This window comes from Bos javanicus, chromosome 28, assembly GCF_032452875.1.
Source record: "Bos javanicus breed banteng chromosome 28, ARS-OSU_banteng_1.0, whole genome shotgun sequence".
NCBI lineage: Eukaryota > Metazoa > Chordata > Mammalia > Artiodactyla > Bovidae > Bos > Bos javanicus.
Genome location: NC_083895.1, coordinates 9,465,393 through 9,490,432, shown reverse-complemented (window position 1 = coordinate 9,490,432; position 25,040 = coordinate 9,465,393). Strand labels below are relative to the sequence as shown.

The following is a 25,040-nucleotide window of genomic DNA, read 5'->3' as shown; positions in this document are numbered from 1 at the left end:
GTGGTTTGCAGATAGGTGAAGGGATGGTGGAAAGATATATCATGAAGCAAGTAGAGTAAAAACACTGATGGGAGAATCTGTGTGCTCTGACCAACAAAGGTAAGACCAATACAGAACGTTGTCTAGAAACTCAGAAAAGCCTTTATATTTGAGCAAAACTTTGTCAAATGAATAGGAGTTTCCAGATGGAAAACTAGAAGGCGGGATGCTCTGCGGCCAGAGGCCCTCTGTGCTGGGAGAATTGGAAGTGGTGAAAGCCTGGCATGGCTGGAGCACAGAGACTGTTCCTGCCCGATTCTTGCTTCTGAATATTTGATTAGAATTACACTTCCCAGTACCCACACCTCTCTAGTTCCTTGCTTCAGGGCCAGTACTTGCAGTTGGAGTGCTCATCTTTTACTTTGGCCTAACCCTCAGCCATGCATCTTGGTGGGGTTTTCATAAGGAAAAAAGAAAAAGATTCCAGGGGTATTATTGAACACAAATTTTGTGTAACAGCCCATATATACACACACAAACAATGGAAACACACATTTCACAAAGTAATAATTATGCCATGTTTATTTCACTCTGGTATTTTCTGATCTGTTCTACTTCATTTTCAAAAACTGCTAGTGAGGACCCGCCAGATTCCATTCACAGTCCGTTAAGAGGGTTTGACTCACAGTTTGAAAACTGCTTGTGTAAGGGAATCGTGATACATCAGGTAGTACTCTCAGAATGAGAGTACTGCCAGAATTATCCCCCAATTTTTTATTCAATTATAAATGGTATCATTTTAAAATTTTAGTTTCTGATTGTTTTGTGTATAGGAATACAATTGATTTAGCTATGTTGATTATGAACCCCGTGATCTTGCTAAAACCACTTAGTATTAGTTCCCTGGGTTTTTTCTGTAGATTATCATGTCTTTTAAATGTTTCATAGACTTCACCAGTGAAGCTCTTTGGGTATAGTTTTCTCTGTGAGAAAGTTTTACGCTGCAGATTCAATTTTTAAAACAGATCTTCTGTTTCAGTTTTCATTTCTTACTGAGTGTGCTGCTATTGTAGTTTCTGTCTTTCAAGGGATTTGTCCATTTTCTCTAAATTGTTGAATTTATTGGCATGAAATTGATCATAATATTCCTTTATTATCCTTTTAATATTTGTACACTCTGTAGTGATATCACTTCCTTTATTCCTGATAATGATAACTTGCATCTTTCCTCTTTTTTCACGATCCATTTGTCTGCTGCTGCTGCTAAGTCACCTCAGTCATGTCCGACTCTGTGTGACCCCATAGACGGCAGCCCACCAGGCTGTCCTGTCCCTGGGATTCTCGAGGCAAGAACACTGGAGTGGGTTGCCATTTCCTTCTCCAGACCCATTTGTTTAGATTAGCAATTTTGTTATCTCAAGAAGTCAGATTTTGTTTCTTGATTTTCTCTATTTTTCTATTTCATTAATATTCATGTTACTTTTTATATCTTCTACTTAACTTCCGGTTTAATTTGTTGTTTTCTTCCTAGTTTCTTAAGGTACGAGTTGAAGGTCATTGATTTGAAAAGTTCCTTTTTTTATGTACATGTTTAGTGCTATAAATATACGCCTAAGTGCTGCTTTAGCAATGTCCCACACTTTGCAATGTGTTGTGGTTTTGTTTTCATTCTGTTCAGAATACTTCTTAATTTTCCTTTTTATTCTTTTACTCATGGGTTATTTTGACATGTGTTACTAAATTTCCAAATGTTTGTAGACTTTTCAGAGCTCTTTCTGTTATTGGTTTCTAAATTAATTCCATTTTGGTCATACTTTGTGTAACTTAAATGCTTTCAAACTTATCTGATACTTAATTGTGACTCAGAATATATTCTTGGTAAATGTTTTGTGTGCGTTTGAAGAGAATGTATATTTTCTTTGTGTTGGGTTCAGGTTGAGTTTGTTGATAGCATTGTTTACTTTTGCTTGGGATTTGTTGAACTTCTTGGGTCCCTGCTGCTGCTAAGTCGCTTCAGTAGTGTCCGACTCTGTGTGACCCCATAGACGGCAGCCCACCAGGCTCCCCCATCCCTGGGATTCTCCAGGCAAGAACACTGGAGTGGGTGGCCATTTCCTTCTCCAGTGCATGAAAGGGAAAAGTGAAAGTGAAGTCGCTCAGTCGTGTCCCACTCTTCGAGACCCCATGGACTGCAGCCCACCAGGCTCCTCTGTCCATGGGATTTTCCAGGCAAGAGCACTGGAGTGGGGTGCCGTTCTTGGATCCCTACCTACATTTATAGTTTTCGTCTAGTTCGGAAACAATTTGGCTATCATTTCTTGAAAAATTCTTTATTTTTTTCTCTTTCTTTAGGGACTCCAGCAACATGTTTGTTAGACTTTTGAAAGTTGTGCGGCACCTTCCTCATGCTCCTCTCATTTTTTGCAGAGAGGTGGGGGTTCTTTTTTCTTTATATTTTGAATAATTTCTATTACTTTGTCTTCAAGTTCACTGATCTTTTCCTCATCTAGTGTTTTTTCATCTCAGACTTTGTAGTTTTCATATTTAGAAATTTGAGTCCTTTAAAAATAGTTTCTATTGTCTCTGTTTGACTTTTTGAACATATGGAATGCACTTACAAGTAATTGATGTTCTTAGGTGCTAATTCTAATGTTTGTGACAGTTCTGGATCAGTTTTGAGTGATCAGTTATTCTCACTGTGGATCATGTTTTCCTACCTCTTATTGACTTTTAATCTTTGATCGGATGCCAGATATTGTGAATTTTGCCATTTTGGGTACTGGATATTTCTACAGTTCTGTAAATCTGCCTGGACTTTTTCTTAGGATGTAGTTAAGTTACTTGGATACAGTTTGATCTTTTGGGATCTTTTAAAATTTGTTAGGCAGGTCAGGAGCTCAGACAAGGGCTATTTAATTATTTTCTGCTACTAAGATAAGACCTTCCTCGGTACACTACCCAGTGTCCCATAAATTATGAGTCTTTTTAGTCTGGCTGGCAGGAACAAACACTGTTTTTGGCTCCATGTAAACACCAGGCACTGTTCCATCTAATCCTTTCTGGTGGTTCTTTGCGTGGCCTTGGTTGGTTTCCTCCCATGCATGTGCTGGTAAGTCCTCTGCTGAATTGTTGAGGGTGACTCTTTGCCCATCTCCATGATTCTCTTTCTGTGCAGCATTCTCCTTCCTGGTGGTCTGTTGTATGAATTCTGGCTACTTTGGCCTCCCTAGACTCTTATCTCTGCTTCTTCAAAGAAGTCTTAGACTTTTGCCTCAGTTCCCTCTCATTGTTCCGTGGCCTGCTAGCTCTCAGGGCAGTAAAGTAAAAAAGTGAAAGTTGCTCAGTCATGTCTGACTCCTTGTGATCCAGGCCAGAATACTGGAGTGGTGGGTAGCCATTCCCTTCTCCAGGGTATCTTCCCAGCCCAGGGATTGAACCCAGGTCTCCTGCATTGCAGGCAGATTCTTTACCATTGGAGCCATCAGGGAAACTTTTACTCACCTTATTTGTTTTCTGTCTTTTGAAGAATCTCTGTCCTTTGAAAGCAGTGTGTTTAAAGAATTTTGTTTTTTGTTTTAGGCTGGAGAGTGAATCTGGTTGCTTGTTACTCCATTTTGGCTGAAAGGAGACTAATAAGTTCTTTAAAAGAAAATATCTTATACATTAAAAAAAAAATCAATAAGTCAAGATTCCAGAAACCACAGAAATGGTGCATCAAAATTTATGCCGAGTGCCTTTTGAAGAAATTAACAGTTTAGGGCATTTTATTCATGGGATTGGAGCTGATAATATTAAGTTTATGAGTTAGACAAAAGATCAGGCTGTCATTAAGAGTTGCATTCCTTTATCTATTTATTCCTCTATTTACTTGTACCTTCTCTTACATTATCTCATTGAGACTATAGAAGCATTTAGGTTAGCGTCATAAATGTTACTGTAGGATTTTATGCTGATGATAGTTAATAGAAGGTTTGCATTTTCTGGTAATAATTTGAATAGCTGACAGAGGATGAGATGGTTGGATGACATCACCAACTCGATGGACATGAGTTTGAGCAAGCTCTGGGAGTTGGTGATGGACAGGGAAGCCTGGTGTGCTGCAGTCCATGGGGTCGCAAAGAGTTGGACACGACTGGAGACTGAACTGTATTGTACTGAATGGCTGTATTACTTGAGGATACTGTAAAACTTAGGTTTTGGGGAACTTTTGGGGAAAGTGAGTCACTTCTAGATACTCAGTACATTTTGTACCTTTTTCTAACGTCAGGCCTTAAAATTTTTGACTGGAACTCTTAAATAATGTCGTGGTATTTCAGTATTGTCTAAAAGATGGTTGTAAACTTAATTTACCGTATTCTTGGTGATAGTGACTGTATTATTGATAAACCTTCATGCCCACTTAAATCTGAGATGTAAGAGTAAATACAGAAGTATTTATACATTGCCTGTTCTCTGGCTAACAAAATATAGCATTTTAATCTTTGTGGAAGAAGTGTAATTGCTTTCTTTTGATAATCAGGGTAATGACAATACGGCCTGTTGACAGTGGGGCTAATGACAGTAGGTTAGGCAGTAAGTAGGGGAATTTTGGCAAAGTTAAAAACCAAGTTGAGGTGAAAATGTAAGTCATTTACAATTAAATCACTTAATATTTAGTTAAAATAATGAGCAATAGTCACATATTTTTAAAGATATTCTTGACATATAAGTATGAAAAGGTGAAAGCCAGTGAAATAACTAATTGACTTTCACTATCGGATCAGTTTATCACATTGCACCTTAAGATGATTTTACGTTGTACTTGGAGATAAGAGTGTTAGGCCTTATAGAATTTTTTAAATTATTTATTTATTCACTTTACAATATTGTATTGGTTTTGCCATACATTGACATGAATCCACCATGGGTGTTACATGTGTTCCCCATCCTGAACCCCCCTCCCACCTCCCTCCCCATCCCATCCCATTCCTCGGGGTCATCCCAGTGCACCAGCTTCGAGCACCCTGTATCATGCATCGAACCTGGACTGGTGATTCGTTTCACATGTGATAATATACATGTTTCAATGCCGTTCTCCCAAAGGCCTTATAGAATTAATGGGGGATTCATTTAAAATACAGGAAGAATTTCATTTCCTTAGAGTCTAACTAATTTTTTTTTTAAGGAAATACAGTGTTGACAAGAAAAGGCATAAATGATAACCTTAAAGTAAACATTAAATACTAAAGTTTAATATTTATAACTTTATAATAAACATTTCACTTGGTTTCTGGTTATTATTAAAAAACTCATTATAGAAAATATGGAAAATTTAGAAAAGTAGACAGAAAAAAGGAGAAGGCGATGGCACCCCGCTCCAGTACTCTTGCCTGGAAAATCCCATGGACAGAGGAGCCTGGTGGGCTGCAGTCCATGGGGTCTCTAAGAGTCGGACACGACTGAACGAATTCCCTTTCACTTTTCACTTTCCTGTATTGGAGAAGGAAATGGCAACCCACTCCAGTGTTCTTGCCTGGAGAATCCCTGGGATGGGGGAACCTGGTGGGCTGCCGTCTATGGGGTCACACAGAGTTGGATACGACTGAAGTGACTTAGCAGCAGCAGCAGACAGAAAAAAGATTACTCATAATTCAGACATTGTAGAGATAACTGCTATTAACATTTTATTACATCCTTCTAAGTCTTTACCCGTGTGTATGTCTGTGTGTATTTAGAATGGTTGTTAATAATTTTTCTTTTAACCATTTTTAACAGTGACTCCTAAATGAGTAGATGTTTTAATTTGTATATTAGTTATAGATAAATTTTTAAATGTCGATAGATTGTTACTACCTGATAGCACAGAATGACATTGAGTAAAAATCTGAGTTTAAGCTCTTTTCTTGCCTCTGATTAGCTGTGACCTTAAAACCACTTAAAGTTCTGCCTCTGTTTGCTTTATTAAACCAGTGGGTGATAGTAATTTTCCTATTTGCCTACATAAAGAAAGTGAAAGCATTAGTCACCCAGTCATGTCTGACTCTCTGTTACCCCATGGACTGTAACCCGCCAGGTTCCTCTATGCATGGAATTTTCCAGGCCAGAATACTGGAGTGGGTAGCCATTTCCTTCTCTAAGGGATCTTTTCAACCCAGGGATCGAACCCAGGTCTCCTGCATTGCAGCCAGATTCTTTACTGTCTGAGGCATCAGGGAAGCTGACATTTGCCTACAGAGGTTTTGTTTTTGTTTTTTGATGGAAATGAAAGTGCTTTTAAAAGATGTGTTGTCAAATGTATTATTTTGTTATAATATTGAATAATATCTAGGTAGTAAATATTTCCATATCTGGTTAAATCTGATTTAACTTGGAGGTTTTCTTGTTTTCTCCCTTTCTCCCATTTTAATTAGGTAATCTTTACGAAAAACCATGCCACAATAGAAATTCGTATTTTTTAGATCCCTTGGAAGCACAAGCTTTACTGTGGTTATGTATATGGAAATGAAAGTGCTTTTAAAAGATGTGTTGTCAAATGTATTATTTTGTTATAATATTGAATAATATCTAGGTAGTAAATATTTCCATATCTGGTTAAATCTGATTTAACTTGGAGGTTTTCTTGTTTTCTCCCTTTCTCCCATTTTAATTAGGTAATCTTTACGGAAAACCATGCCACAATAGAAATTCGTATTTTTTAGATCCCTTGGAAGCACAAGCTTTACTGTGGTTATGTATATATATATCTAAAAATATATATATAATATATAGGTATATCTATAAGTAAAGTCAGGGCTGTGAACAGTTTCAAGTGATGTCACAGTGTTAAGGGCAGACCCTTGTTAAGCACCATTATGCTTTACATAGTGATTGTGTTTTTGATGACCTTAATTCCTAATGTGCCACCAAATTCTAGTATTTCAGTGTTTGTCTTTATTTCATACTAGATCCCCTCTTTCCTGAATCATTGTGTATATCCCAAGGCTATTATTTTACCCAAATAGGAAAGTTTTTTTGTGTGTGTGTGATGCAAGAATATATATTTTAAAAGGCATTGTAGACTGCAGTGCATTGGGAAAATACAAGATAATTTATCTTCAGTAAATAGTAAAACTCAATGAATGGTTTTTCACTGTAAGTTTCTGATATATGTGGCACAGAGAATCTGCAGTTCCCATGTCAGCTTTACCAGGAATACACACAATAGCTAGCTTTATTTTCATCTTGAAGTCTGCACATAAAACCCTTTGGACTTCCCTGGTTGTAATGCCAGTGACGACTTCAAATCCAGCATGCTCAAGCAGGTTCAGTGGGTCCCAAGGTCAAGGTTTTTTGCCACCTGGAAACAGGTTTGGGAATACTGGAGGTCAGTTCTGTGATCCCAGTCCCTCTCCAGCTGCCATTACTACTGCTTAAAATTTCATTTTTACAAACTCAAGTCCCCCTGTGCCATGCCACCACCACTTCTACCAAATAGGAAAGTTTTAAGGATCATTTTTGTGTCTGAGAATTATTCCCTTATTGACAATATTGATACATAGAAGGGTTAGTAATATATTACTTTCTCTTCATTTATGTCTAGCTCTACTATTTAAAACACTTCTCCTTGGTCTTTAAATGATATAAAGAAAAGATTTGTTAGATATCACCCAGCTTTCCTAGAGTTGCCGACCACTGAATTAAATATAAAAAACTGCTCACCTTGTGGCATGCTGTATAGAGTTGTCTTGGTGAGAAATAATCTGGTGGCAAGTTATCCCTTCAGTCTGTAGAGTCTGTGACTTTTTATTCTGGGCTCACATTTGAAACCATATTGTTTTTTTCTGTTTTTATATCTTAACATATAAACTAACAATTAGAAGTTACTTAGGGCTTTCTGTAACTTAGTTTGAACTGTGAGAGGTCATGACTGTCCTCCTTGAAGTGCTTTCCCAGTGTCCTTGAAGTAGATTTTGTGTGTGCCAAAGAGCCTGATTTTAGCGGTCATCCTTCGTTTGGTAACAGCACAACACTTTCCCTTAATGGACTGACTGTCGGTGTAGGTGCCCTGCCCTTCGTGGGTCAAGGACTGAGTGTGTAATTCAAGTTACACTTACTGGCTGTATTACAAAGGATAAGAAAATGAAAATGAAATAATATTAAAATCTTTTATATTATTAATGGATCAAGTAAGAACATGGCAGATTTGTTGGTCTGGTCAGTGTTTTTAACCCTGTTACGTGACTGTCAGAGAACTCTGAATTGAAGTAAGAGTGTATTGGAACTCCTCAGGCCACCCTCAGGTTTAGTAATTGGTTGAGAGAACTCACAGGACTTGGTGTATAGTTGTACTTAGGCTTAAGGATACAAAGCGTAATTAGCAAAAGGAAAGGATGCTTGGGGTGAAGTGTTGGGGAAGCCAGGTGCAAGCTTCCAGTCTTCTTTCAGTAGTCACAGGACACAGGTAATTCTTGTAGCAGTGAATTGTGACAACATACCGCAAGTGTTGGCAACAGGAAAGCTTGTTAGAGACACAGCACCTAGGGTTTTCACTGGGGACTAGGAGTGGAGAAGGCAATGGCACCCCACTCCAGTACTCTGGCCTGGAAAATCCCATGGATGGGGGAGCCTGGTGGGCTGCAGTCCATGGGGTCTCGAAGAGTGGGACACGACTGAGCGACTTCACTTTCACTTTTCACTTTCACGCATTGGAGAAGGAAATGCCAACCCACTCCAGTACTCTGGCCTGGAAAATCCCATGGACAGAGGAGCCTGGTGGGCTGCAGTCCATGGGGTCGCACAGAGTTGGACACAACTGAAGCGACTTAGCAGCAGCTGCAGCAGCAGGAGCCTGGTAGGCCGCAGTCCATGGGGTCATGAGAGTCAGACACGACTAAATGACTTCACTTTCACTTTTCACTTTCATGCATTGGAGAAGGAAATGGCAACCCACTCCAGTGTTCTTGCCTGGAGAATCCCAGGAATGGGGGAGCCTGGTGGGCTGCTGTCTATGGGGTCGCACAGAGTTAGACACGACTGAAGCGACTTAGTAGCAGCAGCAGCAGCAGCAGCAGTCACTTAGAAAGCCCATACAGGGCACATAGTGGAATCAAAGCAGATATTTTAGCATAAACTATTATTTGTACATACAGTTTAGGCACAGTGAGCCACTCTTATCAATTAATTGTGAGAACCCTCCCGAAATTCAGGTTCCCACAACCTCCCAGATGCCATCCAAGGGCCAACCTTGAAAGTAGGCCAAAAATAGCAGTCAGGCCTGCTGTGTTAACTCTTTTCATAGAGATATCTTAGCTTTCACTTCTCTTAGCTTTTTCTCTTTACATTGATAACTGTATCTCAGTTTCTCATTTTTTCACTAGAATCTTTTTAAGCCATTTTTCTATATTCTATATTATATTATTTATTTTTTGGTCATGCCATGCCACGCAGCATGTGGGATCTTAGTTACCAACCAGGGATTGAACCCATGCCCCCTGCAGTGCAAGGGGAGAGACTTAACCACTGGACCACCAGCGAAGTCCTGATATTACATTATTTTAAATGCATATTTTCATTGCGTTATTTCATTCTGTGTTTGTGTTACCTGTTTTTTTTTTTTTTTTTTTTTTTCATTATCACCATCATGGCATCCCTCAAGTCTTTAAAGTGTTAGTTGCTCAATTGTGTCTGACTTTTTGTGACCCCATGGACTGTAGCCTGCCAGGCTCCTCTGTCCATGGAATTCTGCAGGCAAGAATAGTGGAGTGGGTAGCCATTTCCTTCTCCAAGGATTCTTCCTGATCCAGGGATCGAACCTGGTCTTCTGCATTGCAGGTGGAGTCTTTACCCCTGAGCTGCCTGGGAAGCACCAGGTGTTTAAATGGTAGCTGTAATTTCCCAAATTGCTTTCACCTTGGGTGTTCCTCCCATATTACCTCATACCGTATTAGTCAGGAAACCAAGTAGAGAGTCTGTTAGTTGCTGAATATATCTAGTACAAGTTCTAGAGAAATAGCCTCTATATCATTGGTTTTTAAACTGTGGGACGTCTGAGTTCTCTGGAAAATTTATTAAAACACAGATTGCTGATCCGTCCCCCAGAGTTTCTGATTCAGGATGCCTAGAGTGGGGCCTGAGACTTTGCGTTTCTGACAAGTTCCTGCGTGATGTCAGTGATGTTGGTCCTGGTGACACACTGTACAAGCCTCTTTTCTAGTTTATGATAAGGTGTAAACTCCTGTAACAAGCGTACTGTAATCTGTAGAATGTGTATGTATGCGCGCACCTAACGCAACGTGCTGAAAGTGAGCGGACAGTTGATGGCGCTGCTGCCAGCTCGTGTGTGTGGTGCGCCTGCTGTTTTTCTTTTGAGACGTTCGTGGGACACGTGCTCATGTAGATCAACGTAAGAAATGGTTACTAGGAAAGCATACTTTCTTATCTGTTTTGAAGATAAATAATAAAGCCCTTATTTTTTTATGTGCTCAGGGAATCTTCCCCACATCATTTGGAATTTATCATGTCACCTGGGTAATTACAGTCCAGTGGATTCTTTCTTCAATATTTTCTTGGGGACAGTTGATTAGTAAGGGAAATGCTAGAATTTAAGAGCTCTGTTGGCTTTCCTCTCCAGCTGGGAATGCTTTATGGAAGGGAGTACCATTGGAATGTTTTTCATGACTTCAGTCGTGTCCGAGGATCATAAAGTGGCAGAGTTTAGCTGGTGACAAGATGGGCATGGTCATCATAAAAGACAGCAAGGCGGGTTTGATACTTAAATTCTGAGAATGTACTGATCCACCTGGGGTCTTATTTTTACTGCAGTCTTTCAGAATTGTGAATCAAATTAGTTTGAGGTTTTTGAGATTTTAATTTGAAAGTTTTGGCAACTCCCCAGCCTCCATCCAAATCTTGCTATCTGGAGTGTATGACATTAAATGTGTGCAATTAGTCTTCTCACTGTCACAGTCCTTGAAGAGTTACTTTGAAAAAAAATTCTTTTTGACAACATTGCTGAATTTGGAGAGCATTGTACGAAGTCAGATAAACCTAACACATATTAGATATTATCACTTAAGGGTTAGAATATTTTTAAAAAGTAAGTGAATATATAGATTAATTTGAACTTGTAGTGGGGAAATTCTTTTGTCTTTAAACATTGGTTTGTTCTTTTGCTCATTATGTCCAATGGGATAATGAATTTTTGAAGACAGGAAAAATACATTTTGTTTTTTGTATATTCTAGGCGCCTCACCAGGAACTGCCTACTGCTAGTTCAGTTTTGATCTGGTTTGGTTCATTCATTCACTTAACTAGTGTTTTATTGAGTAGTTATTAGTCCTACTTTATTTTTTTTGCACGGCTTGTGGGATCTTAGTTCTCAAGCCAAGTATCAAACCTAGGCCCCAGCAGTGAAAGTGCCGAGTCCTGACTGTGGGGCCTCCAGGGATTCTCTGTCCCTTACTTATTCTTGACTAGCGCTCTGTTTCTTTCTTCTGATTTGGTAAGATATTCTAAGTTTTGAAAAATATGACTGGAAAAAGTAGAGAAGTCTGTTGAAAATAGAAACTATAGTTTTTTTGGTATAAATATATTTTTAATAAGTTGATAAAAGAGTGTAGAGCCAGACCTATAAAGGCCTGCAAGTTGATTTTTTAAAATTGAAGACCAGAGGTTGTATTTTAGTGTTGTTTTCTAATCCTGCTGTAATAATGACTGATGACTTTCAATAACTTTTTAAAATGTTTTTTCCATAGGAAAGATAACCAAAATGCACATCATAGTGGTTTCCTTGTAGAGGAGGCAGGGTCAGTGGTGTTGGGAGTTTTACAGTTGGTGGTAATCTCAAGAGATGTTTTATTACGATATTTCTTTCACATCTTAAACATTCATGACAAATACTTTCACATTAAATAATAAAGTTAAAATGACCATAAAAAAATCTGGTGTTTTACTTCGTATGTCCATATTTCATTATTCCTTATTGGTCTTCTGAAATTTTATATATCGTGACGATTTCACTTAAAATTTGAAACTTTAAATTTCCTATTTGTATAAATAGGATCTAAGTCCTAATTAGCCCAGGACGTTATGGATGCTCAGTAAATGTAGACTTGATACAACATTTTATGTCTTCTTTCTGATGTGTTTGATTAAGGCTATTTTGGTTACAGTAATAGAAACCATCTCAATTATTGAAAGCCAAAAAGTGAATTTATTTTATGGCTACTGAGTACCTGCAAGTAGAGAGCCCAGTCAGGTTTGAGGAGAGATTTAACTTTTGGAAAGCTGGCAGAAACTATGTCTTGTGGTTCTCTCAGTCACTTAACGGACACACACGCTCGTATGTGTCCCTTTTTTTCTCTACATGTCTGTCCTTTTTTCTTTATTACTGTTTCTCTTTCTTTGCAGACTGGTTTTCTCTCCTCCCTACACATGCCAGAAAATGGCTAACACAGGTTTTTATTGCCTTGCTCTACCAGAAAATTGACAGGTCTTTCAGTTTTGAATTCTTAACAGGGAGAACCTGTTTGGCACACTTTGGATCAGATTGCTGACAATCAGTATAATCAAATTCTTGACGGCAAAATGTATTCCCAGAACATACCTCTTTGTTAAGAGAAATAATCTGATGATGCTTGTCGCATTAGCAGCTTATTCTTTATAAAACTATATGGACTCTTTTTAACTGTAAAAATTTGATCATCTCATAAGTTATAAACTGCATTTTAGATTTATCAGCATATGACAATTTTATGTGCAATAGGTAACTTTATTATGTTTTTATATTATATAATTTACTTATAAAATACATAAATACACATCATATGTTTACTTTATTACTGTTATCAATTCCACTTTACAAATGTGAAATTAGGCTCAGAGAAGTTAAATAACATGTCCCAGAAGTCACATGCGGGCTTCTCTGGTGGCTCAGTGGTAAGGAATCCACCTGCTAATGCAGGAGACCTAGGTTCGATCCCTGGTCCAGAAAGATCCTTTGGAGAAGGACATGGCAACCCACTCCAGTATTCTTGCCTGGGAAATCCCACAGACAGAGGAGCCTGGCAGGCTACTGTCCATGGGGCTGCAAAAGAGTTGGATGTGACTTAGCAGCTAAACAGCAACAACAAAGCTCACATAGATGTGGAGTTTGAACCCAGGTACTCTTGATTCCAGAGCTCATGCTTTTGACCTCTCAGTATATAAGATTCCTCCCAATTTATGTGACCTTTGTTTTTGAAGTGCGAATAATTTTTACCTTAAGGAAAATCCCATTTAGCAGGGCTTAACTAATGTCTTACTTCTGTGGTTCAGTAAATAATTCCTGAATTCCTCTTGTATATAGGTACAATTCTAGGACTGGGATATCTAAAGATAAATAAATAAGATGCTGTTTCTGCTTTAAGTTGCTCAATCTAGGAGAGAAGACTGATACAAATTACTAAAATACAATGTGAAGTGTTCATCTTCACAGAAAGTTTGTACCATTTGGACCAAGAAAGCTAGTATGTAGTATGGCAGTGAGTACTGTAGCATTGTTACCAAAAGGGTTACCTTGGGCTCTGAAATTAGAGTGCATTCTATGGCCTAGAATTTGTTTATTACGTATTACGTGGTTCAGTTTCTTTTGCTCACTAGACAAAGAATGGATAGATTTTCAAGCAATCAGAGATTATGGTTTGCTTTTGATGGCTTCTTTCAAGGTCATATCTATCTGTGTATCTGTCTCGTCTGTATATTCTTTTTTGGCTATGCTCTGTGGCTTGTGAAAGCATTAAGTCCTAACCATTGGACTTCCAGGGAATTTACAAGGTCGTATTCTTGAGAAAATAAAACCGGACAGAAACGTGGTTGGTGAACCAGACAGCCATCAGGTGGGAAAATAGCTGTAGTTTCATTAGTGGTGTAATGAGTCCATCGTTGGTTGGCCCAGGACCCAGATCTCTGTGTGAGGCCCCGTGCTCTGACAGAGGTGGAGTCCTGCAAGCTCCAGGGTGAGTCGTCCTGCAAAGCTCTGTCTTGCGCATGGGCAATAGAGCAGAAACTGCGTCTGAGCAGATTGTGGAACAGGACTGTTTTGTTTCTTGGGTGTTGGTCTGTGGTTTCCCAGCTGCTTAAAGGAAGTGGAGAAAATCAGTATGAGATTGAACCTAACATAAAATTGCCAATATTTGACCTTTTTTGATTTAAGAAAAATTGCAGTTTCATATGGTTTCATCTAATATTTGCTAAGTGTTTTACTCAGGACCTGTCAGTCTCTAAAAGTTTCTGAACATGCTACCTAATTTAAAACTCTCAAGCACCCTACACGATCAGTCTACAAAGAGGAAACCAAAAATCAAAGTGGTGGGGTGACATACACCCAAAGACATACCCAGAGTTATTCAGTAAATGAATTGCAGTCTCTTGTTCCAAAACCAGAGTGTGTTCAAATTTGCCAGGGTCTTAATCTGTACGTTGAGCAGTTCAAGTAGACAGCAGCCTTTCTGAAATCAGGTAACAAATAAGTGATGGCTTGTATCCAGAGAGCTAGTGAACCAAGACCCAAACCCCAAGTCCACATGGCTAGACATAAATCATTACAGTGCCAGTTATGGTTTTTCTTTGTGCTTCTGAGTTTTGAACTGGCTGTAACCTTCACTTTTGAACTGTGGTGTTGGAGAAGACTCTTGAGAGTCCCTTGGAGAGCCAGGAGATCCAGCTAGTCCATCCTAAAGGAGATCAGTCCTGGGTGTTCATTGGAAGGACTGATGTTGAAGTTGAAACTCCAATACTTTGGCCACCTGATGCGAAGAGCTGACTCATTTGAAAAGACCCTGATGTTGGGAAAGATTGAGGGCAGGAGGAGAAGGGGATGACAGAGGGTGAGATGGTTGGATGACATCACCGACTCAGTGGACATGGGTTTAAGTAAACTCTGGGAGTTGGTGATGGACAGGGAGGCCTGGCGTGCTGCAGTTGATGGGGTTGCAAAGAGTCAGACACGACTGAGTGACTGAACTGAACTGAACTGAACCTTCGAGATTATTAAAGTTTAAACATTATAAATAAGCATAGTATGTTCTGAGTGATCTACTTTATGCTAAAGTAGATTCATTTGAATAAGGTTTTGATTTCACTAGCAAGATAACAGATAAGTTTAACTTCTCTGAGGGCAAAATAAATTGTCTACCTTTGTGTTACATGGAGAAAGTGCCTTTGCTTTTTGGCACATAGAATAATGTCTTAAATACAGGTGGCACTTAATAAATGTCCTTCCCAGTATATTTCTCTCTTACCTCTTTGCAGATGATGAGCATTCTAGTTAGAATGTCTTTTTTGAGTTATTTAAGTTTCCAGGAATATCCAGACACCCCTCTGTGAATATGTAGGTCTCTGGTTAATAGACGTGGGTCTAAAATTTACTTATAAATAATTTATGGTTCCATCTCACAACGTAACTTAAATTTTAGGAAGAAAATTATTAAATACGTACCATCCAGAGAGGATTCTTGTGCTTAGAGGAAAGGGTTGATTTTTTTTTTTTTAATATGGAAGAACTTCTACAGTTCAGTTTTTAAAAAAAGGAGTAACTGATAAAGAACACATAATGTGGATGAAAGTGCAGCCTATTATACAGAGTGACATAAGCCAGGAAGAAAAACACCAATACAGTATACTAACGCATGTATATGGAATTTAGAAAGATGTTAACGATAACCATGTATGCGAGACAGCAAAAGAGACACAGATGTATAGAACAGTCTTTTGGACTCTGTGGAAAAGGGCAAGAGTGGGATGATATAGGAGAATGGCATTGAAACATGTAAATTATCACATGTGAAATGAATCACCAGTCCAGGTTCGATGCATGAGACAGGGTGCCTGGGGCTGGTGCACTGGGATGATCCAGAGGGATGGGATGCGGAGGGGGGTTCAGGATGGGGAACACATGTAGACCCTTGGCAGATTCATGTCAGTGTATGACAAAACCAATACAATATTGTAAAGTAAAATAAATAAAACTGAAAAATAAAACAAACAAAAAAATAAAACCTAAAAAAAAGAACACATATGAGCAGTTCATAGAAAAAATACACAAATACCCAATAAATACTGTTTAAAAATAGTTTTTTTCATGTATTCAACTTTATAGTATGCAGAATTCATATAATCTCTATATATGTATACATATATTGGGTTGGCAGAAAAGTTCTTTTGGATTTTTCCAAAACATCTTATTGCTATCTTCAGACTTTGAGAGCAAGCTGCAGACATGATGTCCTTTCATCCCTAAATACGGCAGAGCATAATCCCCAACAAAAAGGACACTCCTCCTTATCGTGCATTCAACTGTCTAAATCAGAAAATCAGCATTGGTATAATACTACTATCCTAGTCTCGAGACCGTTTCAGAGTTCACCAACTTTCCTCATAAATCTTTTTCCTTTTCTGGCCCATGTTCGGTGCAGGAATACACGTTACATTTGATTATCACGTCTCTTCAGAGTGCTCCAATTTCAGTCTTTCTGAGTTTTCACTGTATCTCATGTCCTTCAGCGTGTTAAGGAATACAGACCTTACATTCTATGCATCTAATTTTTCTCATCGTCAGAATCATTCTTGGCATGTATATCACAGAAGGATGTGCTTTTGCTCTCAGTGCATGGCATCATTCCACCGCTGATAATTGAAACCTATGCCAGGAGTGTGTCAGTATCCCGTTCTTTATCACACCTTCACTCATCAGTTCAGGATCTATTGACAACTGTATGAAATCAGTCACCTTCATGATGGTTGCTAAAAGATAATTCTCTGTTTCCATCATTCCTGCTACATTTATTAACATGTTACTGTAAGGAGGCGCTTTCCTCTTTCTACATTTTTTTATTTATTCATCATTCATTCATTTCCTTGTCAATATGGAATCATAGATGCAAGTTTTACTGAGTGGGTTTTGACTTTTTACCTGAATATAATTTACTTACACACACACATCTTAAGTCATTCATTTTTGACATACATATATCCCTAACAAGATTATGGGACAGCCAATGCTTATTTTGATGCTGAAGATTTCCCTCATTTGGCCAGTAGGAGCCCCTTCAAGGTGGCTCCTATGTCCCTTTGAAATGGTCCCATTATTCACTGAGCATTTCTTTACCTTCTGCCATAAGATGTTTTAGATTCTTCTTGTACTTTCTCTGCCCAATTTTGAAATTAGCTGTTTCTCCAAGGATCCTTGGTACCTTTTGATGTAGTATGGGTTCATCTGTTCGAATTATCTCCATTATTGTTTTAATTTGAGATTGTTGCATATAAAAAGATGGTTTTCATAGATTTATTATCACAGTGTGTGTTTAAATACATTTATTTACTGAGAATTTTAGTATCAAATTTAATATCTTGATTCTCTTTGCTATACTGGCACTGCCTTAGTAATCAATTTGAATGCTTACTGTTTTTAAAAAGTCTACCTCAATAAAACGTTATCTAGCATGTTTTCCTTTTTGAAAAATATATCTTGAGTAACTGAATATTTCTTAGGCAGTGCCAACGTTAGTCATTTGGAGCATTGATTAAACTGTTATCTCTCTGAAACTTGCATATATCGTGTACTGTAGCTCAAGGCACATAAGAGATTACTGTTGATTCATTTGAGTACTTATATATTTCCATGGCATTTTGGCTTCTTGAAGGATTATTATCCACCAATACCTAATTTAAAATTTGCTTATGCTTTTTAGTGTTTCCATGGAATTTAATGGTTTTTAGGTGCCAGTTAGGACACTTGGTAGATTGACTAGAAAAATAATTGTTTAAGCAGTGCTGAGATAACTGTGAGGTAGCTGTTGCCTTGACAACTGGAAAACTGTTCTGTTTGCTAAACAAAGGGATGGTAATTTAGTCATTTAATTTCCTTTTTGGCATGGAGGTAGTTTAGAAAAACATTTTATTTTAGCCTCTGAGATGGTCTGTATTTTTTACCAAAAGCAACAGAACAAAAAAAGAAGGTAAGAGGTTTTTTGTTTTTTTTTCTGGTGGTGTATATTGTACACCTAACAGGGTTGGTATTGGTCAGAAGTATCTTGGTAAATCTGACATGCTTCTTTGAATAGCTCTGCTTTGGATCAAAGTGCAGTAGCCTCAAAAGAGAGGTGTATAATCTTGGTAATCTTCCTGCTACACTAAAGGACTCTGATAGACTTTTTCTAGCATCCCCACAAACACTTAACCTCTCCTGCTACTAGATTTCAACATGATTGCTTTATTTCTGAATTGAACAGGGGGATACTATTTTAAAGATTCCTTCTCCATATACACAATTATAGTGGAATCTGTTTTATTTATGTGGGATCTCTTTTGTATAGGACTTAAATATTTTTTTAAACTCACAATTGTACCTCCAGAATATTGAGTAATAACAGCCTTTATTTGGTATTGTATGCTGGGTCCTGTTCTAATAAGCACTTTAAATGTAGCGTTTCAAGCTTCATCCCTGTGAGACAGTCACTATTTATTGTGTCTAGAGGCAAGGTTACCTGGCTGCTCAGTGGTAGATTTGAATGTAAGCCTCTAATTCAAGAGCCTGTGCTCTTAATTACTATATTATACTGGTTCTCATTAATAGAGTCACTCCAAACACACTGGAGAATATAGACAAGTATTACTAAGAATGTTCAAAATAACCCCTCTTCTCAGTGACTCACAGATTATAATATTTTGAGTATTAAATTGAGTATTATAATTGATAATTGTGGGACCCAGATTATGAGTATAAGGGAGAGTTATCACACAGTTATGTCTTCTTTTTTTAATATGTGTGAAATGTTCCTTAGTTTATATTTTAAAAAGTAAAGAGCTACATGCCAAATGTAAAAAACAAAAAAGAAACTTTTTTTTAGAGCAAAACAGGAAAACATACTTTGAATAAAGTATTTTCATTTCCATACCCCTCCTTTCCAGTCCCTTGCTCATAGGTTAATCCCTCTTTAGTAGTTGTCTTTACCTTTAATGTGTATGTTTTTCTGTGTGTATACTGTATCATAGAGAAGGCAATGGCAACCCACTCCAGTATTCTTGCCTGGAGAATCCCAGAGACAGAGGAGCCTGGTGGGCTGCTGTCTATGGGGTCGCACGGAGTCGGACACGACTGAAGTGACTTAGCAGCAGCAGCATACTGTATCAAATATATCTTTGATTATTCCTGCATTTCTAGAAGCATAAAAAGTATAACAGTTTAAAGATATGTACATATTACCAGTTACTCTGTACTGTGTTCTCATTAGATTTAATGCTAAAGAAATACTATATTCTGAGGAGTAATGACACTGGTTGAAAAAGTGAGAAAAGTGGTTTAACTTTCTCTTTGCCCTAATTTATGATGAGCAGTCATGTAAAATGAGGTTTTGCCTCTCCCATTTTAAAAAGAAAAACAAGGAGGGGGAAAGAGCCTCTTGATGAATGTGAAAGAGGAGAGTGAAAAGGTTGGCTTAAAGCTCAACATTCAGAAAACGAAGATCATGGCATCTGGTCCCATCACTTCATGGGAAGTAGATGGGGAAACAGTGGAAACAGTGTCAGACTTTATTTTTCTGGGCTCCAAAATCACTGCAGATGGTGACTGCAGCCATGAAATTAAAAGACGCTTACTCCTTGGAAGGAAAGTTATGACCAACTTAGATAGCATATTCAAAAGCAGAGACATTACTTTGCCAACAAAGGTCTGTCTAGTCAAGGCTATGGTTTTTCCAGTGGTCATGTATGGATGTGAGAGTTGGACTGTGAAGAAAGCTGAGCGCTGAAGAATTGATGCTTTTGAACTGTGGTGTTGGAGAAGACTCTTGAGAGTCCCTTGGACTGCAAGGAGATCCAACCAGTCCATTCTGAAGGAGATGAGCCCTGGGATTTCTTTGGAAGGAATGATGCTAAAGCTGAAACTCCAATACTTTGGCCACCTCATGCGAAGAGTTGACTCATTGGAAAAGACTCTGATGCTGGGAGGGATTGGGGGCAGGAGGAGAAGGGGACGACAGAGGATGAGATGGCTGGATGGCATCACTGACTTGATGGACGTGAGTCTGAGTGAACTCCGGGAGCTGGTGATGGATAGGGAGGCCTGGCGTGCTGTGATTCATGGGGTCGCAAAAAGTCGAACACAACTGAGTGACTGAACTGAACTGAAAATTATATACGGGCTTCCCTGGTAGCTCAGTGATAAAGAACCTGCCTGCCAACAGAGAAGTTGCAAGTTTAGTTCTTGGGTTGGAAAGATCCCCTGGAGAAGGAAATGGCAACCCATTCCATATACTTGCCTGGGAAATCCCATGAAGAGAGAAAAGCCTGGTGGGCTACAGTCCGTGGGTTCACAAAGAGTCAGGCACAACTTAGTGACTAAACAACAACAAAATTATATACACAAATCTGACCATGTACGTTGTGAGTTTTATTTGTTTTTCTGTAGAAATTCATGTTCTGGTTAGCATAGTTTCACTTCTAGACAATTAATGTGTGTCAGTATCCCATTCTATCTGTGTAGCTCCAACCTGTGTTAAAATGCAGGCTTGTTAAACAAATGTATACAGAATTCAGATTATTCATCTGAATAATTAAGAGACAAAAAGTAACTTACCTATAATGATACCAAAAAAAAAGAGAGAGAGACAAATTAAAATCAGGGCATAGATCTTTGCTTTTCTTATGCTCTGTTGAGAAAATAGCACTGTTCTAACAATGTATCTTGCAAGTTTTTTTAAACTTCGACTTTCCTTTGCAAGTATTTTTCTAATAGACATTTTCTTCACGTACTTTGCTAATTCCTTTTCTTGTGTTCTAGTGGAGAAGGCAATGGCACCCCACTCCGGTACTCTTGCCTGGAAAGTCCCATGGATGGAGGAGCCTGGTAGGCTACAGTCCTTGGGGTCGCTAGGAGTCAGACAGGACTGAGCGACTTCACTTTCCCTTTTCACTTTCCTGCATTGGAGAAGGAAATGGCAACCCACTCCAGTGTTCTTGCCTAGAGAATCCCAGGGACAAGGGAGCCTGGTGGCCTGCCATCTATGGGGTCGCAGAGTCGGACACGACTGACGTGACTTAGCAGCAGCAGCAGTGTGACAGAAGGAAAATATTACTCCCTGAAAGTAATAATTTGCCCTCATGAAATCTGAGTTAATTATTACTCTTTTCTATCTACATGGATTTCCATATGGGTTACAATGTGGGATGGGCTTTGATTTGGAGGAAAAATCACCTTTCTCAAATTCAAGTTGAATAAATCTGCTCAGTAAGCATAGTTATTGTTTGCTAATGTTGGAATGTGACCAGTGTTTGATATGAATATTAGTGAAAAGAATACTTAAATGAGTTTATGTATACTAGTAGTCTATATAATATTACTGTTCTATTCCGCCCCCCCCCCCCTGCCTTTTTGGTTTAGAATTCTCTATAATAAAAGTATCTAAAAAGTGTATCATTTCTTAAATATTTATTTGTTCCTGATTGGGCACGAACAAGTACTTTTAGATCACCTCTGATTCTTTTCTCTATTTCACGATTTTTGGTTCCTCATTAATTTTTATTTAACCAAACTATTTATCTATGAAAATAAAATTTTGCTGGCTAATGAGATAGGAAGTATTAATGGGAGAGGTTGTGAGTTGTGGAGGTTAATGGGCCTTATGGGCATGAAGCAGCCCCTTTATCTGGGCTTCTTTAGCAATAACACAAAATTTATCAATTGAATTGATGTCTTTTTGACAATTTCTGAGTGAAGTGCTGCAAATTCCTGTTCATATTCTTGCTAAAATAAAGCCATTAGCCTGTCTGGAATTAAATCAAAATTTTGACCAAGAAAAGTGATACTTTAAGAGGGCTCAGCCCTAAGGTAGAAATGTATTTATTAAATTTAGGTGCAAAGACTAGTATAGAGTTATCAAATTGTAGTTCATGGTATCAGCATATTTTAAAAATAACAATGCAGAAATGATTATCTTGCTATGAGAGTACACTTCTGCTATAGCATAAATTGAAATATAAGCATTTTCTTAAGTAGATTTAAGAAATCATATACTTGATATGTTTTAAGTGTTTTTTTAAAAAAATACGTGAGGCAAATGGCCATTAAGGAGGGTGACCTGATATGTTTAGTTGTAACCCCTTTTTTTGGTTTCTGATACCTCCCCATCTTTCAAAAAGTTATTAAAATTATTTTTTGTCTTTATGATAATTTTTGTTATACCATTAGAATATTTTTTTAGAGATAGATCTCATCTATGTGTATTAGCCAGAACTATTAGAGGTAAATTTATTTTAAGATCCAAATGAAATTGATGTTCTCATTAGTTATTGCTATATATTAGTATTTTTCCACTTTGTATTCTGTGGAATTTCTGCAGGATGTTAATAGATGTTAATTTTAAAAAAGGATTCTTTGGACACATAGACTGGAAAATGGTGAGACAGAATGGGAATTGATTCAATAAACTGATTTTCCCAGACTCCCAACTCTTTTTTTTTTTTCTGGTGGTGCATCTTGGTATATTAGTTTTTCTTATAAAACATTTTGGGAGAAGTTACTTGTATAATCTTTCTTTGTCTGTGGAATTGATTAATGTAAGTAGAACCCCTTACAACTATAGCTCCTGAACAGAAAAAGAACCTGATTATAAAAAAACAGCTAGATTAGGACTATTAAAAATTAAATCACAGTGAAAAAGCTTAGAATATTTATTGTAGACGGGAAGTAAACAGTGAATTCATGTCAAAGCAGTTGAGACATTTTGGCTGATTTTTACTTGAGATTTTTCAAATTGGATTTCTTTGTACGGTTTTTAACAATAGTTTGAATCTATGTAGTTTTTCCCTACCCCCTTTGATACTGTTCTACCTTAGAGTCATCTTGATAGGGAGCTGTTCTGAATCTGGGTGGCTGCCAAGATAATAGCCTAAATATGAAAAGAAATTTTCTTTGAGCTTTAAGGATGTTCCTTTTCTTTCAGTGGTTATTTAGTAAAGAAAATTTGAATAAAAGAGTGGATAGAATGATACATACTTGTGATTGAGCTAATTCATATCATGGACCATGTGTGTTTTATGTAGAGGAAAAAAGATGCCTTTGTATCTTCTTTGACGTACATTTTGGTACATGTAAATAGACCTTATGTATTTTACTTATTTTTAAGTTAGAGTATTTTATAGATTGTTCTTGTTAACAATACATTCATGTATTATAACTTTTATAGCTGTAACAGGATTAGATCTGCCAATCTGAAGTCTGATTGGGGGAAAGAACTCAAAAGTTTAAATCTAATAATAAGTTTTTGCATTTTTAGGCGCTTGATGAACCTCCCTATTTGACAGTGGGCACTGATGTGAGTGCTAAATACAGAGGAGCCTTTTGTGAAGCCAAGATCAAGACAGCAAAAAGACTTGTCAAAGTCAAGGTACAGTATATGTAGATTTTATAAATTATATATTTAGTATTTGATATCTGAACTTTTATTTGGTGAATGTATTAAGAATTTTTTCTTCTGCAAGTTGAGTTTAGTTTCTAAGAGTAAAGATTGTAAAAATAACTGAAAACAAAGCATTATTTGTGATTCTTAAGTGTTCTAATTGGAATGAAATTAGGTGATCATAATTGGTATTTTGAATGCCATTTCACTACAGACATGGTATTGTTTGTATTGTTAGCCTTTTAGAACTGGAAAGGACCTTAGAAGTCATGTAGTTTAATTTCTTAATTTTATCCTAAGGAAAATGAGGCTCAATAAAAGGGCCAGGGCCTTTTATTTCCAGGATGGTCCAGGGCCATCCTGGAAAATTAGTGACAGAATGGGAATTAGAATAGTACATCAATTTTAAGACCCTTCACCATTTTAACCATGAAATTGAGCTGTGGTTTATAACTGATGATGGTGGATCTAGTTGTTGATTCCTTATCTTCTACTTTTCTTGAAAAAATGTTGCCAATTATTTATTGAGTACAAGCTGTGCAGGTGGGAAGGAGGATGGGGATATGAGAATAACCTTGTCTCTTTTCAAGAGATTTATAATCTAGGTTAGCAGATACCCCATAAAATACTGTTTTGAACATCACCAGTAAAACAGCCATAGAGGTGTTGTACTTGAGCTATCAGAGCTTCTTCCATGCTGGTATGCCTTGGTTCTTTCCTTATGCAGGGATATGTTGAAAAAAGCTTCGGGGCGATGCTAATTCACACTGCTGGTTAAGAACCTTTGTGACAGGGCCTTTAAACTAACTGTAAACCTGTAGGATGCTGATCTGGTCTCCCTCCCTGCCTTCAGGTTTCACATGCTTGGTGTACCTAAGCTCCTGTAGTGCCTTTTCCTGTTCTGACTTCACACGCTGGTGTTCTCTGAGCACTCATTTTTGCCATTACTATGTTGTAGATGAAGAGAAAGTTGTTTGTTTTTTTTTTCATCAGTTTTTTCACTCTTTCAGACAGAGCTCCTGAGAGCACATGGTGTGAATTAGACAGAAATCTCTCCCTTTGGAGAGAGGTGGGACGTCTCCTCAGCAGAACTTGGCCTCCAGATAAGCACCTTCTAACCTGTGCTGGTTAGAAAAGGTGTTCCTTTGGGCAAGAGCCATGTGTTACTCCAGGAAGCATGCTTCACTGGAATTGAGCCGTGATTTGTAATCTCACCTGGGTGTCTCTGTGTAATGCATGATCCTGCAAAACGACACACAGCAGCTGTGCCATTGCTTGCTACCAGTGAAAGGGAGAAAGCAGTCTGTGTGACTTGTGCTGGTAGCACAGAGTGCCAGCCAGTGCCTCGTGTCTCATAAGTAGTGGCTGTCTAAAATTTGTTCTTAGTTCTTTAGACTGCTCTAAAAATCCGTTTATAATTCAAAGCTAATGATTTTCTCAACAGATATGGTAGTATATTTCTGTATCAGTTTGTTTATGATTCAGAGTTAATACATTTTCAACAATTTGTTGATACACTTCTTCCCTATCAGTTTTTATTTATTGAGCATTTATTACATGCTAAGCATTGTATCAGGTATTGAAACTCTAGTATTCTAAAGACCTTTCCTCAATTCTTAAGTGGTTTACTGTCTAAGTGAATGACACAGATGTGTAAACACATAATTTAAA

The 25,040-nt window shown here is 37.8% G+C and overlaps 1 protein-coding gene across 9 annotated transcripts in view; it reads left to right on the top strand.

The window, feature by feature from the left end:
* The window catches only part of ARID4B (AT-rich interaction domain 4B), a 138,782-nt gene that overhangs the window by 31,908 nt on the left and 81,834 nt on the right, over positions 1-25,040 (top strand). For all 9 annotated transcript variants that reach the window (XM_061404864.1, XM_061404862.1, XM_061404868.1 and 6 more), the window contains exon 3: positions 23,247-23,357. In XM_061404864.1, the coding sequence (XP_061260848.1) occupies positions 23,247-23,357 (111 nt within the window). The remainder of the gene's footprint in view (positions 1-23,246; positions 23,358-25,040) is intronic.